This window comes from Tachypleus tridentatus, chromosome 6 (genome assembly GCF_004210375.1).
Source record: "Tachypleus tridentatus isolate NWPU-2018 chromosome 6, ASM421037v1, whole genome shotgun sequence".
NCBI classification, from domain to species: Eukaryota; Metazoa; Arthropoda; class Merostomata; order Xiphosura; family Limulidae; genus Tachypleus; species Tachypleus tridentatus.
In genome coordinates this window covers 83,597,157-83,615,184 of record NC_134830.1, presented here as the reverse complement: position 1 = coordinate 83,615,184, position 18,028 = coordinate 83,597,157, and the positions used below count along the sequence as shown (strand labels likewise).

At 29.9% G+C, this 18,028-nt stretch overlaps 1 protein-coding gene across 1 annotated transcript in view; it reads right to left on the bottom strand.

The window, feature by feature from the left end:
* LOC143251655 (uncharacterized) overlaps window positions 1-18,028 on the bottom strand; it is a 104,758-nt gene that overhangs the window by 26,131 nt on the left and 60,599 nt on the right. The window contains exon 13 of the mRNA XM_076502916.1: window positions 13,888-17,199. Within this exon, the coding sequence (XP_076359031.1) occupies window positions 13,888-17,199 (3,312 nt within the window). The remainder of the gene's footprint in view (window positions 1-13,887; window positions 17,200-18,028) is intronic.

The window sequence follows — 18,028 nt, the reverse complement described above, 5'->3', positions numbered from 1 at the left end:
ATTTAAGGCCAAAGTGGTGTGTTAGGGTTGGAATCTTAAACCACTAGGATCCTCTCCACCCCTTCACTGGTCATCACTCATAGCAAATACGTGAGTGGATGTTTAGATCCTAGAGGAGGTAAACCAAAAGAACTGAACCTTCCCTGGGAGGTCCCCTCATCACATACAGGAATCTTCACCTAGAGGTTCACAAAAATTAATGTGTGTGTTAATGTTTTAAGGTAGTCACAAACCTGGAAATGGTGGATTTTTTTTTAAATTAGTAAAAACATTCAGACTTTCTTACACTATCATACATTATCCAAATGAAGCATTAGATGTCATCATTTGCATTTGGTTGGGCTATTAGAGTTCATGAAAGTTTTGAATGTAACAATGTTTATGGACAACAAGAGACATACTGGTCCATTTTGACTGTCCCATCCTCTAATCCAAACTAAAACTGCTAAAACATTCATCTTTCAAGCTTTCTTTTAAACTCACTAAAATTATTGCTTCCATATCTTCTACAAGCAACTCATTCCATAACCCAACTACCCTATTTGAAACATAAAATTGTCTTAGCTGAAGATGGCTTCTACCTTGTCTAAAATTCTATAATTCTAAATGTTAAGTATGAAAAATGTCAATGCATCAACACTGTGAATTATTTTTACATTACTAAATACTTAATGAGACCCTCTAAAGCTATTCTTATTTCAAGGGAAAAAAGTTTTATGGATTTTAATCTCTTTATATGACAATCCATCCCCTCCATTTCAGTTACCATCATTGTAATCCTCCTCAAAACCCTTTCTAACTCAATGCCTTTCCTGTGGTAAGAAGCCCAAGAATGAACACAATAATACTCCAAACATGGCCCAACCAATGACCACTACAATGAAATTATAACTTCTTTAGATTTGTATTCAATATTCATGTAGATACAATCTAAAATCCTACTTATTTACAGAGATAAGTTTGTTGACAAATCTTTTATGTAACACTTTGCCAGATGCTTTCTGAGAATTCAGATACACCACATTTACACCCTGATTCTTACATACATAAGCAGTAACATTTTCAAAGTATGTCAAAAGATTTAGGGCAAGATTTTCCTTTAATGAAACTCTTCTCACTATCCAATAAAATTCTGACTTTGTTAAATGGCTTTGTAAAGCATCTTTTATCGGACTTTCCAAAATTTTCTCCACATGTGATGTAAAAATAATAGGCTTATAATTACTGAGACAACTTTAAGATAGGAATGACATTAACTAATTTCCAATCTGTTGGTACATGACCGTTACTCAAGGACATACAAAAATTGTAACAAGTGGTTCACATATCCTATCCTTGACTTCCTTTACTCTTGAAGAAATATTTGGCCCAAGAGCCTTATCTTTAAACTTCCTAGTTTTATTTTAACAAGCTCAGAATTTATGAAACTGTCTAATTTAAGTTTGTCTTTCAACTATCAATTGCTCATCATTGCTTCATTACTAAAAACTGAAGACAAAGAGAATTTACTAACCTAGCTGTTTCATAATCATTAGAAACAAGTTTTCCTTCATCATCACTCTAGGGTCATATCCTCATCCTGACATTTTGTCTTCCACTAATGTACTTAAAACAATCATTAATGTCAATGTTTTCAGCCAACGTTGTTCACACATCTGCATGCTTTTGGATGTCCTAATTTTTTGTTTGACCAACTTTATTGATCTTCTGTAATATCAGTCAATTTAAATTTCTTAAATTTGTGATGCTTTTCTTTAAGTTTATCTCTTATACCTTCAGTGAACCAACCTGTTTTGTATTTTTTTACTTGCAGCTACCCTTTTCTTTCTGTAAAAAATATGTTCTGAATATTGAAAAGTTTTTCTTTAAAAAATTTTCACATTTGCTTAGTGTCTGCATATGTCTCAGCTGTCTAATTCACAACTGATAATTTTTGTTGCATACCTTCAAAATTTGTTTTCTTGAAACTTGGAATTTAAAGGTCAAATTTCCAAACATTTTTATATTAGAAGTTAACAATTAACCTCAAATCATATTTCCAGTACATTTTTTGACCAATTGGCAAATAAATATTTCTTGAATAGTTTGGAGAAACCTTTGTGGTTATTTAATAACCCTCTAACATTTTCCAATCAATATGTATGAAATTAAAACAACCCATAACTAGGACTTTGTTAACAGCTGAAATCTTCATCACATTGTATATATATTTTTTTTATTAATTGCATCAGTTTCATCTGATGGTCTGTAACAAATTCTAAGTGAGAGCTTTTTTCCATTGATATCCACTAACAGAAACCCAAATGGGTTCAACATCCTTGCTATTATCCTAAATATTTGCAACTTCAACAGGATGTAACTCAAGCTTTACACAGAGCTACTCCTTCCCCTCCCTTTACTACCCTGTTAATAATTAAATAACCTATAACAATGTGTTTTGAAGAAATTTCTGTCTTTAAAATCATATACATTTAATCCTGTTTCAATTATTCTTATTATATCAAAATCTTTTATTCCTACTAGTGCATTAGTTATCTATTTTATTTCTTATACTTCTAGTATTACAATAGTAACAATTAAAACTATTCTTAAAACTACTTTTACACTGATTTCCTATGTTAAAGTTTCCTCTATATCTCAATTTTATTTCAGTTTATCTTTTCTACAACCACTATCTGATCCTAATTTAAAACTTGCCTTACACCTAAGTTAACAGCCCTTGCAAACATGCCTACTTAAGTTGAAACCATCTATACAAAGTCCTCATCTCACTGAACTGATCCCTTCTAAAATCTAAAGTAAAAGCTTATACCTACTATTTTAGTGCCCAACCTTACTAAATCTAATTATTGTTTTTTGTTATTAAAGTCTGATTTCTAAAAAAAAATAATAATGCAGCTGAAGTTTACATTAATCCAGTTAATGCCTCAGACAATAACTAATACAAAAATATGAACATCATTTAGATACTGCCAATGTATAAGTTTTTCATGCCTTGCCTTTTTCCATACATTCTAACAGTGTCTAGACTTCAAATATTTGTTTTAATCAAATTCAGTGTTGTCTAGGGCACCTTTATCTTTTACAACATATATTATTGAAAAACTGAATCTTTTTATTCAGAATTCTTCCAAGAATGGTTTTTCACATTATTGATGTATAAATTAAGTGCAAGTGCTATGATAGTATAAATAATACCTTTTTAAAAAAGAAATTTGAAATGGTCATCCTATTTACTAGTCATATAATTTTTCTTTCCAAATATAATTACCACTGTTTAGAAATGTTTGTTACTAACTGTTTACCTTCAAATCATTCATACTGCTAGAAACAACAAAACTGCTGTATGATAACATGACAGCTTTTATTTTTAACTTTGGCTTATTTAGATTAAACTTCACTATGTGGTCAGTATTTAATAATTCAAAGTAATATACTATTATAGCAAAATTCTCTTATAAAAGATACTGAAAATTATTTACAGTGTTACACAGCTAACTTTTAAAAGTTAAACACTGTTATTATTACCACAATAATCTATGTAATTGAAAACAATGTGCATCTGTCAGAATGTGCATGTGTATGTGAAAAGTTAAAAATTCAATCCTGTCTATATTGACTTTCCTTTTTGTTCTTAAACAATATTTCAGTAATCAAAGAATTTTAGTACATACAACACATAAAAAGCATAATTTTATCCCCTAGTACTGTCCATGTAACTAAGCTATGCAGAACACAGCTTTCATTTTACTTTTTGATTTACCTCAATATCAAAATATATTTATACATGGCTTCACTTGTTTTGGGCTCTAAGAAATATTACTATTACTTGATTGGCTTTATGTTAATTTGTTGCATCTTTACACAGAAGGAAATAACATTGACAATGTGTCAAAAATACAGTTCAAATGAAACTATAATTTCTGACATAAATTGCTACATTTTGAAAAGCTAACAGTTTTCTTTGGTGTTTTTCACTTATCTAAATACATATAACATCTATTTATTTAAAAGAAAAAATAAGTAAAAATTTTGAAAATTTCTATATCACTGAAAGTGGAAAACATGTATAGTTTATGTATATTTTATTATGCTGAGGATGAAGGTTTCTATCTTTATACTGCATACATGTAAATGTTATCATGTTTACTACCAATTTCACAAATGATGCAGTTTATATACATATTTTTGGTATTTTGATTAATTTTGGTGTCATGTTTTATAGTAAGTGCATGTAAAACAAAATATAAACCATTTAACACTGAATAACATATGTACACACACCAACACAGACAAACATTAAATTATTATTAGTACTGCTAATTATTCCTACATAAAGGAGATAGGCATCTATGTTTTAAGTCTTTTATGTTAAAAGTTTTTACTGTTCAATGATGTTATTAAAATGTCTATCATTTTTGTTGAAGGGTATGTTTAGCAGGTTTTCTATGTTCTTGAAATTTTATACAATTACAATGTGTTGGTTGTTTACTTGGGAAGTCATTTTTATGTATAGTGTTATTATGCAAGTAGTTTTACTGGAGCTAGGATGAGTTATTTTGATTTCTTAAACAACACAAAATTGAAGATAGTATTACGTAAAGCCAGAATAAACTAGAAGAAAATGTATGGTTAAGAAATGTACCATTACTCATTATAATATTGTCTTCACTCAGGCAAAGCATAATTTTCATAGCCTTCAATTCTGTTTGATTACAATCATCAAACAGAAAATAAATTCCTTCTTGCCACACCCTATCTGTCACAGCCTCTCTCTTTCAGGATTTATCAATACTTTTCTCATGATTAATATTTTATTATTTACAACCAATAGAAAGTCAAGGTTTTCATCTATCAAATGATGTATTGGATTATATTGCTTTCAGTACAGAATGATGTCATTACTCTCAGTGCAAGCTTTGTTCTAATGGGAAACACATCTACAAGATTTGATGAATTTGTAATAGCTCTTGTTATATAATTAGAAAAATTGTGATAGTTATAGTACATTGATTTTTGCATCTTATTATTCTATGTTCTTTGGTGTATAATTTATTTATATAAAAATATTTATTGCACTCTTATAATTAGCTAACAATAAAAAAAGAAGGCAACCCAGGTAAATACTTTTTAGTTTTTCATGTGTATTATTTAATTACTATAAAATTAACTGATATGTAAAAACAAGAAATGTTTTACATTAGTTAAGGCTAGATTAGATAAAATAAGTAAATATAATAAAAAGAAACTTAACAAGATATGCATGTGAGCAACTAAAAGTATTTGTTTTTTGAATTTCGTACAAAGCTACTCGAGGGCTATCTGTGCTAGCCGTTCCTAATTTAGCAGTGTAAGACTAGAGGGAAGGCAGCTAGTCATCACCACCCACCACCAACTCTTGGGCTACTCTTATACCAATGAATAGTGGGATTGACCGTCACATTATAACACCCCCATGGCTGAAAGAGCGAGCACATTTGGCGCAACAGGGATGCAAACCCGCAACCCTCAGATTACGAGTCGCAAGCCTTAACATGCTCGGTCATGCTGGGCCAACTAGGAGTAACTCATGGGTAATATAATTTGATAGCATAATGTAGGCTGCAGGTTTCCCAAATGAGTTACAACTTATAATGGCAAAAACAGTAGACAGACATGGTTAAAAGAGCAATAAAACCAAAAATTAAATTGTGTAAATTCTTCATCTCAAATGGTTTCTTTTATGAAAAAGTAAGAGCTTAGAGAGAATCATAAATACACTCCAATATTCAATATTCTAAAACAAAATCTCCATTTTGGCCATAAAAGACTAGTTATTCATTGGAAATATCATAGTGCAAAGGTCCATGATATTCTTTCCATTAATACTGCAGCTCCAGGAAGGCAAACTGCCACAATATATTGCAATTAGGATGGCCAATGTAGTTCTTTTCCCTGAAGGTTTAACCTTGATGCACAGAAACACAGATGACTGATGAAATACATTTTTAGTTTATGAGGGTTAGCGAGAAGATGCTCCAACCTTGAGGAAGTACCAAAAGAAAAACCAAAAACCCACACACCTGTTGGAAACCACATCACATCTGAGTGAAGTATATTTTTTGCTCATTAATAATGTGTCACTGAAAGGTCAGAAACAAAGGATGGACCCCAATTAAAATTACAGTCCTGGGAAACATCCCATTCCAGTGGTGGTTGAAATATGATCAGTATATGTGTTATGATGCTGTATTTTGAATGTATAGAGAACACATTGATGTTGTTAACCAACTAATACCTGATATGTGAAATTTTACATCAGAAAAAGCCTCAATATCACAGACATTTAGCACAATATATGATTGTAGGTCATGCAGTGTGGATTTAAGACTAAGTATTTCTGGTCAGGCAAAAACCCACCACAGAGTGGGATTTGAATATGTAATAAAGGGCCCTGCAAAGAAAAATTAGAATTAACTAATAATTCCCTTCAAGGGAAGATGGAAATATGTAGTCTGGAACATAGTAATGTCATGGATCTGAAGGAAAGAAACATAAAAAGGCTATAATAATCAGGAGAAAATTTACTTGACATTTTTTTTTCTAACTGACAAATTTATCCTGGAAAGGTAATGGGGAAAAAAGTAATCGGAGAGGTGAGGACTGCATGATAGATATAAACAGACTGAGGAACCACAGAAGAGAAAAGAATGTGTCATATCACAAGAGAGCCCTGATGTGGTAAAGGAGGTGGACAATACAGGAATGGTCATAAAAGTAGGAAAAGGAGGGAAGGGAAAAAGGTTTGAAGACAGATGTTCCCTCTCAAAAACCCAAATTCCTGAACACAAGGAAACTATTAGGAAAGAAAGAGAACATATGAACTAAGAAAACAAGAATGTGGTGAAAACATTCATATTCATGAGTAGAAACAGGGACTTCAAGGAAGTGTGATATAATGAACACAAAAGTTCCAATGGAGAATAAAGAAAAGCATGGAGGATTATTAATTTTTGTGTGTTACATGATATATTGAATGCATACTTGGTTCAAATTATGTTTTTAATGTCCAAGTACAAAGTCTTGAGTTTTTTATGAATAAGATACCAAAATTACTTCTATATTTCCTATTTTCTGAGTTATTAATATACTTATTCAATCAACCATGGTAGACACACCCACTTCTTCCATTTTTAAAAAATACTTCCTTACATATGTCTTCTTCATCCAAAGACTTGTCAAAAACTCAAAATGTCTCCCTAATGGTTTTTCTCAGACTCTGCAAAATATTTGTATAGCAAACTTTTTTTTAATATTATATTCCAAGTGATAAGGAAAGACATTAATGAGATTTAAAAATCATATAATTTTAGATCCAAAACAGCATAGGTACTGTACTAAGCTTGATAAATCAGAGTGGAATTATTTGGTATTAACATAGTAATTTATGATTTTAGGTTATTTATAAGTACATGCATAAATGCTTAAAAAATGTTTTGTTATTCAAAAAATAATCAAAACATATTACCTGCAAACTAAGCTAAACTTAGTATTTATGTCAATATTTACCATTAAAAATACATTTAAAACCACAGGCACTATTCATTCCTATGCTCTTGTGTGTTGTATATAAATACACTCATGGCAGCAATAAAGCTACCTATATTGGTTAAACTACATCACCTACAAATGTGAGCACATAGAAATTTCAGCAAGAAATGAATGTAAGCTAAGTAGTCGACGAGTCTAATATCTGACTACACAGTGAGTATAACAACCATCTTTACTTCAAGAAGCATTTAAAATTCTTGAGAATGGAATCACAGATTATGAACTATTCATTTTCAATGATCATCAAATACTAAATACAACATTGTTGTCATTAATGTAAATTCCAGATTCTCAGTGTTTATATTTGATGTTTTTTTTATTTTTAAAGATATCGTGTTTACACTTATATTTAAGCCTTTCTTTATAGTTGCCTCTTATTGTTATTTATTAAACATGTATGCTGCATATTTTATTGTACATTTCATTATGTTGTTACCATTTAAATCTGTTCTTTCTAAATTTCTTGTTTAATAAGAAAACTCACTCAATGCTAATGCTGTTTTATATTGTTCAAATATTATGAACTAATTTTTTTTTAATATATTAATGCTGATGATGGAATTTAAATAAATTTCAAAATATCCATATTAAAGGTTGTTTTTGGTATTATTATGCTTTTAATATTTATCATAGAGCTTTGTTTTCCACCTGGTGAATCAGTTGTGACTAGATAATTTTAAATTTAATTTAAAATATATCAGTATATCTATGAGTGGACAAAATGCCAGAATACCCACTTTTGAAAACATAAGAATACAAGAACAGAAACTGTTTGTGGCAGCAAAATACTCAGCAATGGAGAAAGACCATTAAATACACAAAGCCACAGATAAGTGTTTAACACCAGAAAGGAAAAAATGAAGATGAGAAGTAAAAATTTATAATTTAAAGCAGGATTACAGATGTGACAAAAGTCAACAAAAATAAAGAACTGACCATGATTAAGTCAGTGCATTGTAAAAGATTCACAGAATTAATAAAGTTGGAGATCTGAACTCATTCACATTGCCTCACAGACTATTGTGGTCAGAATCCTCCCAAAATTTATCTGAAGAGGATACAAGAAAAAGAAACTAAACTGGCTTGCTACAATATCAAAGTTACAATTTCCAAATACTTAATCATTTGTTTCCCTATGATCACTAAAATTTAACTGTCTATGAACTAATACATAAATTAGCTTACATAATTTCTAGGCATTGCAATTACCATTAACCCTACAGATGAGGAGGGTGAAACAAAGTGTGCATACAACAAACGTTTTACAGAATTACTTACCTTCAAAATTTAATTAAACTGCTTTATTAACAATGCATGTTGACATATGTGGTATCAAAACATAGGTTATAATGCTAGTTTTTATATTACCTAAGTTTTAATTTATAATGGAAAATATTTAAATTTCTAATCTATACCTCTAAGTCATAAAATAGAGAAGAGACATGACTTTTTGTTTATAGGATTTTCCTCTTCCTTATTTAGACTCCAGGTTGTTTAACCATTTAGAAACACACAATATAGATACTGACAAACTATAACATACTCTTTCAACCTCTTCTCTTCTCACTATACTTGTTGAGCCCACGTGTATTCACCATATTTTAACCCATTCAAAGATTAGTTAGGAAGGCAGATAAATTATAATACTTTTGGGACATTTTGTTCTTGTGTTTGAAACTCATGTTCTACAATTGATATTTAAAAGCTACATGACTTCTTTTGTAGACAACCAACACAGTATTAGAAACTTAGTTCTATCAAATGTACATTCTTGAGTACAAATAGGTTTATGGTTAAAGAATATGGCAAACTTATTGTTTTTAATGCATATATTTAACTTATATTTTTAGAGAGTAATGAAAATGTAAAAATTAAGCACTTATAAGGTTAGAAAAAATTGAATAACAAATTTGTCATGTTCAATGCAAAATGAATGCATGCAACGTATGTCATATGATTTAACAACATACTTGGTTATTAAGAACAAAGGAATGGCAACCTAATATAGGGAAAAGATATAAAGAAAAACAAAAACAAGATGTAAGGACAATATAGTGGTGGAAGCATGAATCAGATGGACACAGTTTGCTAAAAATTGGAAACACTGGACTTGTCTGATGGAGAGCTACATTGAACAAGGGATGACTGCTGCTTTATTTGCTACAGAAGTGAGACATGGTTCAAAGAGCAATAAAATTCAGTGAAAGTAGTTATGAAAAAGCTAAGAGAACTAGCACCTTCACAATGAATAACTGTATGTTACATTCTGCAGACATTCTATAAAATAACAATATAATGAAATGATTATCATGTAACTATTAATTAATGGCACACATTGTGCAGAGCAATATGAAGATCTCAGAAAACACTTGCAGACAAAAAAGAAGATAAGGAGTACATTTGGTCATTATAACTTTCTATCTAATACTTAAGAATAAAAGGTGGATAAGAGGTAAAAAGTAGTTCATAAAGAGAGCAAATTGAATATAACATGAATTAAAAGCAAATTAAAAGAGCAACTACATCCTTACCTCAAAAAGTCTATCAAAATGTGATTGCTCATCCAATAATAATAATACAAAATAATATTAAAGAATTACATACAAAGCAACATTATATCGAGATTACACACACACACTACATATAATCTTTCAACCAAAGTACTTTTGCTCAGGTAAAAATTGCATATACCAAACTACAGAAATATCACTTTGGTTCCTGCCTGTCTTTCTGAGGATATATGAAATACACCTAAAACAATTACACATATATTTGAATAGACTAATAAAAGCTTTTCCTTTTTCTCCCTTATAAATGCTATTTGGAATAATTGGCAACATATACAGCATTGGACTCTGGCATATTTCTTACATTTTGTTGAACCTTGGGAACGTAAATCAGATTTCTTTTTGTATTTGTCCTATGTACATGTTTAGAAAAATCCTCTATCACCCCAGCACTAAGTGTAAGTTAAAGGAAAGTAGTAAGCCAAAAAATTTGGAAAAAAATTTTGTCCTATTTCTTAACTTTTGTCCTTTGCTTTCCAATTTTGAAATTATTTTTTACATTACATTTGGAATTTGCATTCTTGTGCATACCTTAAACTTTTCTGTTAAAAAGCAGTGTGAATGAATACCATACAACCACAATATGATAACCTTAAAAGAAGCAGAGAGAGAGAAAAAGGTAATGTATAAGAACACAGAACCAAAGACCAAATTACCCAAGACACCAAGAATAGACTGATGATGTAAATTGTGATGATCCAGTTTTGGAGATTTAGCAGAAGTACCTATTCAATGTGTTATCTTAACTTCATTAAACTGAGATAAGCAACAGATTCAGAAAAAAGATTTCACATCTTCTCACTATGACTTTTCATTAGTAAAATTCTGTAGTAAAACTTCTCATTAGTTTTTTTTTTTTGAAGGGTTAATTCCACTTCTATTTAGACATATGTAAATGATAATATACCAATCTAATCATCTCAACCATAGCCTAAGCCCAAATCATATCTATCCATAAGTAAAATGTATACAAAGTACTGAGCTACCCATCCTAAACATAATCTAAACAAATTGATCATAGGCCTCTAAAAATTCTTATTTTCTTGGAAACCAAAAACAAATGGGACTGAACAATAAAGATAGGAATTTTTTGATACCTTAAGTAGCTATTACAGCAGAAGCCTCTTGGCCTACAGTTCCAAAAAAGGTGGAATTGAGCAAAATCTGAAATAAAAGAGGAACCAACCTCCAAAAAAAGTTACAGTTAATCAGGATGACACCTGAAGGTTTAGAAGTAAAAATAACCAAATGGTAAGTAAGCAAATGTAGCTTCTATCAACATGTATTAAATTATAGTGGAAAAGCAATGGACAATTAATGGAAACAAGGAATGAATAGCTCCACAAAGAAAAATAAACAAAAGTCTGAGCAGGTAAAACATGTTATTACATCTCATAACAAAAGTTGTTTTTAATGTAAAATACCAATTATTAATTCATACTGACCAAAATTCTGGCAGAGTAATAAGTGACACAGATTAGTTAAGGTACATATAGTAAATTGCAGATATTTCAGAAAAAACAAACGCATTAAGATGCATGAAAGTAGTAATCAATGCACTGTTCTTCAGATTCAAAATTGCTACTTTTTTTAAAGTCACATATTATTTCAAGAACCTTTCAGCCTGTTATAACAGCATTACCAGATATATAAAACTGTGAGAGGTTGGAGAAAGTTTTATATATTTAGCAACAAAGTAATTCAAAAACAAACTTCATATAACTCTTCACTAAATGGTCTGACAAGTATAAAAAAGTTACACAGTCTAACCAAGAATAGTGATGAATGAGAACTATAAGTAAAACACAGAAAATTCAGCTCAGAAATCTGATGAAAGTGACAAAAACTTGTTATATTAAGTCCATATATTCTGAAAACTATTATAACATTTTTTTAGGTTCAGTGGCCACACAGTCAAGATAATTTGTTCTTATTATATATATTTAAAGATGAATTAAACTACTCAGACTGACAAAAACAGAACCATGGTTGGAAGTAAACTCAGACTGTCAGAGTTGACAAAAATGAATAAAAAGTTCATCAGTATAGCAGGTAATTTAAATAAAATCCTTAAGTAAGAGAACTTCAAAAATAAATTGTAGAATTTTTTAAAACCAAGCCTTTCTTTTTTCACTCTTGAAGAGAAATCAGTCAGAACTACAATTGACAAATCACATCTAAAACACAAACAAAAATTTCATTATGATGAACAAATTTCCATGCAAGTTGTACAAGATACAGAAATACAAGTCTTTTCTTTTCTGTTTACACTGACATGCAGTTTTCTTCACTCACATAAATTGAAAGACAATTATGGTATTTTAAGTTATTGAAAAAATATGTATTACATAAATTACAAGTAACATTTCAAAGATCACTGGACAGACAAAGTCAAGTATTCAAACAAACTGTCTTCTCTACAACTGAAATGTAAATATTACACTGTAAAGAAACTGTGAAGTTTGTGATGAAGTTTCTAATAAGCTTAAGTTGTCATAGCTGTATCCCATTCAGCACAGGCTCAGTCCTTGGGACAGAGCTCATAACCACTCTCCACATGTTATATTTTCATGGTATTACTTTTAAATTAGTAAGTGTATATTCATGAAATTTGGCTGATTATCAGTAAACATTATAATGCTTTCATAGAAAAAACATCAATTTTTTTTATTAAGTCTTAAGCTATGTTAAGCAATGTTTTTCTCCCATCTCTTTATTTTTGCATGTTATCTATATATATGCAAAGTAATTTTTATTTTAAGATTGAAAATACTTTTATACATCAGAAAATTTTAAAATTTTATGAGTGAAATCCTTATAATGTCCAGATAGTTTTATCAATGTTTCATAAGAAGAAAACTTTATATTCTATATTATTTTCAACAATGAATTTCTGTATGGGTTCAGTCAATTTGACTGGTCTTGTAACCATTATATAAAATTAGGAAAAATATAAATTATGCCTTTTGCACTCTAGATTGACTACAGATTACAACACAAAAACATAAGTGTTTAGATTAAATACCTTAAATCTCATCACATTATACATTCATATAGATTTATTATTTTTATTATACTGATCTTTCAGTCATTCCTGGCTAACAATACAGAAGTTACAATGACATTGCACACATACACTTGTGTTACCATATCCAGTAACACAAAACTGACCTTTTAGTTTTTACAAAGTGACCTATCTTGACTGTGTTTTAGTGGATTAGTATGTTGTAAAATACAGTCACATTTTAATTACTATACATTGTATATGTACATAGATTACTAATATTTACAGACAAGTTATTAAACTTACTTTTATTAAAATATAGAACAGTAAATAAAGAAATAAAGCAAACAATTATGTTTTCTAGTTAAGGCCTTGTCATAGCTGGAAAAGATAACAGAATTTTATTTTAAATTCTAGCTTATCAATATTGGTAATTTGAGTTTCTAATTCATATAAAACTATAGAACCAGTGCTGCATTCAACATACCATGTGATACAAAAATCAATGTTGAGGTGTATTCCTTTAATATTTACTTTTCAATTAAGAAATTAACTAAATGTATAACATAAAAATTTGAATTATAATCTATAGTTTGACACCAAACTTTATGACATGACTTCATAAAATAGTAGTACATAAATTTTAAATGAGAGTCAATAAACATGATGCCATGGTCTTTAACCTATGACTTATCTGGAAAGGGTTATAAAAGTGTAAAATTGTACCTTTATTTCAGCTAATTCAACTTCTGCTTTCTTCTTTACCTCAGTTAGTTTCATTTGGTTGACCTCAGTCATTCTCATGAACTCCTCCTCCATGTTTTTTTTTTCTTCTCTTATTTTCTGGATATTTTTCAATGATACTTCTTTTTCTTCTATTTCAACCCCTAGTGTCTTATGCACTTCCTGAAGTTCTTCTTCTAGGTTCTTAATTCTCTTTTGCAAAGTTTCATAATTTTCTGTTACTGTAAACAGCCTATTCTTATAATCACTTATCACAACTTCTTTTTCAGTTAAAGAACTTACTGACTTTGCATGACTAAATTCAATTTCACTTTGAAGTTTAGAAACAGTACTTTCGTACTGATTACACTGACTTTTGAGATCTTGTAATTTTACCTGCAGCACTTGTTCATTATGAACTGATAATTCTAAATCTTTCTTCAGCTTTTCACATTGATCTGTTAGTAATTTAAACTGACTATCTTTTACGTTTACAGACACAACAAGTTCTTGTAATTCTTCACATTTTGAAGCATATACATGTTCTTTAGCATCCATAGCAAGTCTTGCTTCACTATACTCTTTCTGAAGTAGCTCGTATTTGGACTTAAAGGAGGAAAACTTTTCAATCTCTTGATCTTTAAATAAAAGTAATTCATTAATTTCTGAAATCTTACTCTGAAAAAGATCATTTTGTCTCTTCTGGTGATTCAGATTTTTCTCAAGATCTTTTAATAGTTCCTCTTTTTTTTTAATCACTCTTGTTTTTTCATCTAACTTATTTTGTAAATGCTGTTGTAATTCATCAAGCTCTAGCTGGTGTGTTGCTTTTGATTCTTCTATACATTTTTCTGCATCTGTCAATTTATGTTGCAGATTTTCCAACTCTGCAGTTAGGCTAACAAATTTATTTAATTTTTTTTGAAAATTTTCAATTTCTGTTTTGTGTTTTGCTTCTTGAGTTTCTAATTCTTTTTTGTGGATTTCTTTCATATTAAAATTCTGATTTTGAAAGTCTTTGATTTGCATCTGAAGATAATCCAAATCATTATTTGCCTTCTCCTGTTGGCTTTCATAATTTTTTTTTAAGTTTTCAAACTCTTTTTCTTTCATACTGAAATTCTCTTGCATTTTTTTATTAGATTCTTCTAATTGATTGTTTATTACTTGAAAGGTTTCAACTGATTTGTTGAGTTTTTCATTCCATTCTTTAGTAAGAGTTTGCACAACCATTGTTTTTCCTTCATCCATTTTAGCCAACTCTGTATGACATTCTTCAACAGTTTTCTGTGATGTTTCGAGTTGAAACTTCAAATCACTGATTTCAGAATTTAGTTTGACCACTTCCTTTTTTGCATCACTGTTTAAACTATTTGTTTCATCTGTAAGTCTTTTAATGATTGATTTTAAGCTTTCTTTTTCCATGCAGTGCTTGTCAGTGTGCATCTTCAAATTGGTTTCAAATTCCATTTCTTGCACTTTAAGTTTTTCTAGTGCTTGTTTGAGGTCAGATTTAAGAGCTTCAACTGTTTCTTCTGCTTGTTGTTCCACATCTTTTAACTTTGTATGCAATGTCTCATTCAGGTATTGTTCATGTTCCTTCCACTGAATTTCACTGCTTTTTATTTTGTCTTCCAAAATACTCTTTTCATCCTTGAGTATTCTAATTTTATCTTCTTTAGCTTCTATACTTCTTTGGAATTCTTCAATTCTTAAGTTAAGAGATGATAAAGATTCTTGAAGTACAAGCACATCTTTTTTGCAGCAGAGATTTTCCATAAGAATACTGATACCTTCTGTGATAAGCTCTAACTTTTCTTTGTAATCCAATTTACCTGAATCCAATTGATTTAATATTGGATTTGCTATTATCTGATTAGGATCTTCCACAGTATAATGTAAAAGCTGTCTATAAAATTCTATAAATTTGATTTCAACTTCATTTTTTGTAGTTTGGAGCTCTTGACATAGATTTGTTTCTCGAACTTTAAGCTCACCATTGGAAATTTCCACTTCTCTAATTTTATTCTCATATTCTTCAACACGTGTTTTCCACTGCTGAGTTACTCTACTAACATTATTCTCACTCTCATTATTCATTTTATCTATTCTTTGAGTCCATTCCTCCGTAAGTGCATGCAATTTTTTTTCATACCCATCCTGAAGTTTTTTGAGTGTTTCTTGAGCAGTAGCATCAAGATACTGCTTCTCGAATTGTAAATCAATGCATTTGCTTTTCAAATTAGTCAACTCTGTGGATAATTTAAATGTTTCTTCTTCAAAAGAGTTTCTCAAGGCAACAACTTCTCTTTGCAAAATGTCTTTTTCAGTTTTTATACAATTTATATTATTTTCTAAACTTTGAACTTTAAATATTTTATATTTTTCTTTTCTTAAATCATTCTCAACTTCTTGAAGTGATGTCTTTAAATTTTTAATGTAATTGCTCATTGTTTTCTTCTCTTCCTGAGCTAACTTCAATTCCTCTTGCAAAGTCTGGCTTTTTTCTTCATTATTTACTCTCTCTATAGACAGTTGGTGCAATGTGGTCTGTACTTTATTTAAGTTTTCCTCTGTTACTTTAAGCTCTGTTTCTACAGCTTCTTTCTCAGTTATCAAGGTTTTCTGAGTATCTGATATCCTTTTTAATTCTGATACACATTTATTCTTTTCTTCTGATAACTCACTGAATTTTTCCTCAAAAGAATGCATATCTTCCATACCTTTCTTACATACATCTAATTCTTTCCTTAAAGAAATAGCTTCTTTCACAAGAGACCGTTTTTCATCTTCACAATGTTTCAACATGTTTGTCAGTTCTACTATTTCATTTTTATACTCTTCTATCTTGACAGCTATTTCACTTTGAAAAGCAGTTGGCTCTTGTAGAATGTTTAAGTGTTGGACTAAGTCAACCTTCTCTTGTTGAAATGCTTCAAGATTATAGCTGAATGATGTAAGGCTGGATGATTTATCATCACAAAGTTTTTGCAACCCATAATTTTCTTGGGCTATATTATTTAACTGCTGATTTACCAATTCTAATATTTGAATTACATTATTTCGTTCTGCTAAAGCTTTCTTAAGAGACCCTTGGGCTTTTACGAGTTCATTCTGAAGGTCTGAATATGTCTGATGAGCATCTGGTTCTTTTTCATTACCATCATGAATTTCTTTTTCTAAACTTTTTAAATTTTGAACTATAGAATCATTCTGTTTACAGCTGTCTTGCAGAGAATACACTTGCTGTTCCCATTCCAACTGTAGTTTATAGTGCGTATTTTTGTTGATTTCTGCTACATTATCAGTAGAATCCTGAAATGAAAAAAAATTACTGATTTGTTTTAATTTACCAGATGTACAAAATAATTATATAGTAAAACCTGACTAAGCTGGAATTGCACGGGATCGAGTAAAATTTCTGGCTCAGACATAGCAAATATGCATTTCCTTAATTATATATAATTTTTGAGTGGAGCATTATGCTTGCTTGACTCAAAGGAAGTTTGTGAATAAAGTTATTATACTGTTTATGCTATATTTATTAGAATAATAACAAAAATAGACATTCAACATATACACAAGTACACAAAATTTTAATCACATTTATTTGAAGAAAGTGTCCAATATCAACTGTTTCGTGTTTTTAATGGGCTTTCTCATGCAGTTAAAAGAGAATGCTAATTCTATGGCCTTTTCATTAAGTTCATTTTTCCCTTTAATTTTTGCATACAATTTAATAGCATTAATATAACTTAACACTTGCGATGAAGTAGGAATTTCTATTTCCTCACTATCTTTTCAATTTTGTTCATCTTCTGAATCTCTCACACTGTTACCATCTTGTGATTCTATTGTAGATTTTAAATGAATTTCATCAGTTTCTGTTAAAACATTCTTGTCAAAGTTCACAAAACCTTCCACATTCACAGAATCATTTATCTGCAGTCTTCTTGGTCATAGTTTGGATCTCACTAGAATCATCATAGAAAACAACTTCTCCACAATCTCTGCCATTATCAAGAATACATCCACAGTTTTAAACGCACTTTATTACACATTCATCTTTTACATATTTGATTGAATACTTAAAAATGTAATTGCATATAACATGGTCATTTCAGATGCTCTCTTACAGTCATCC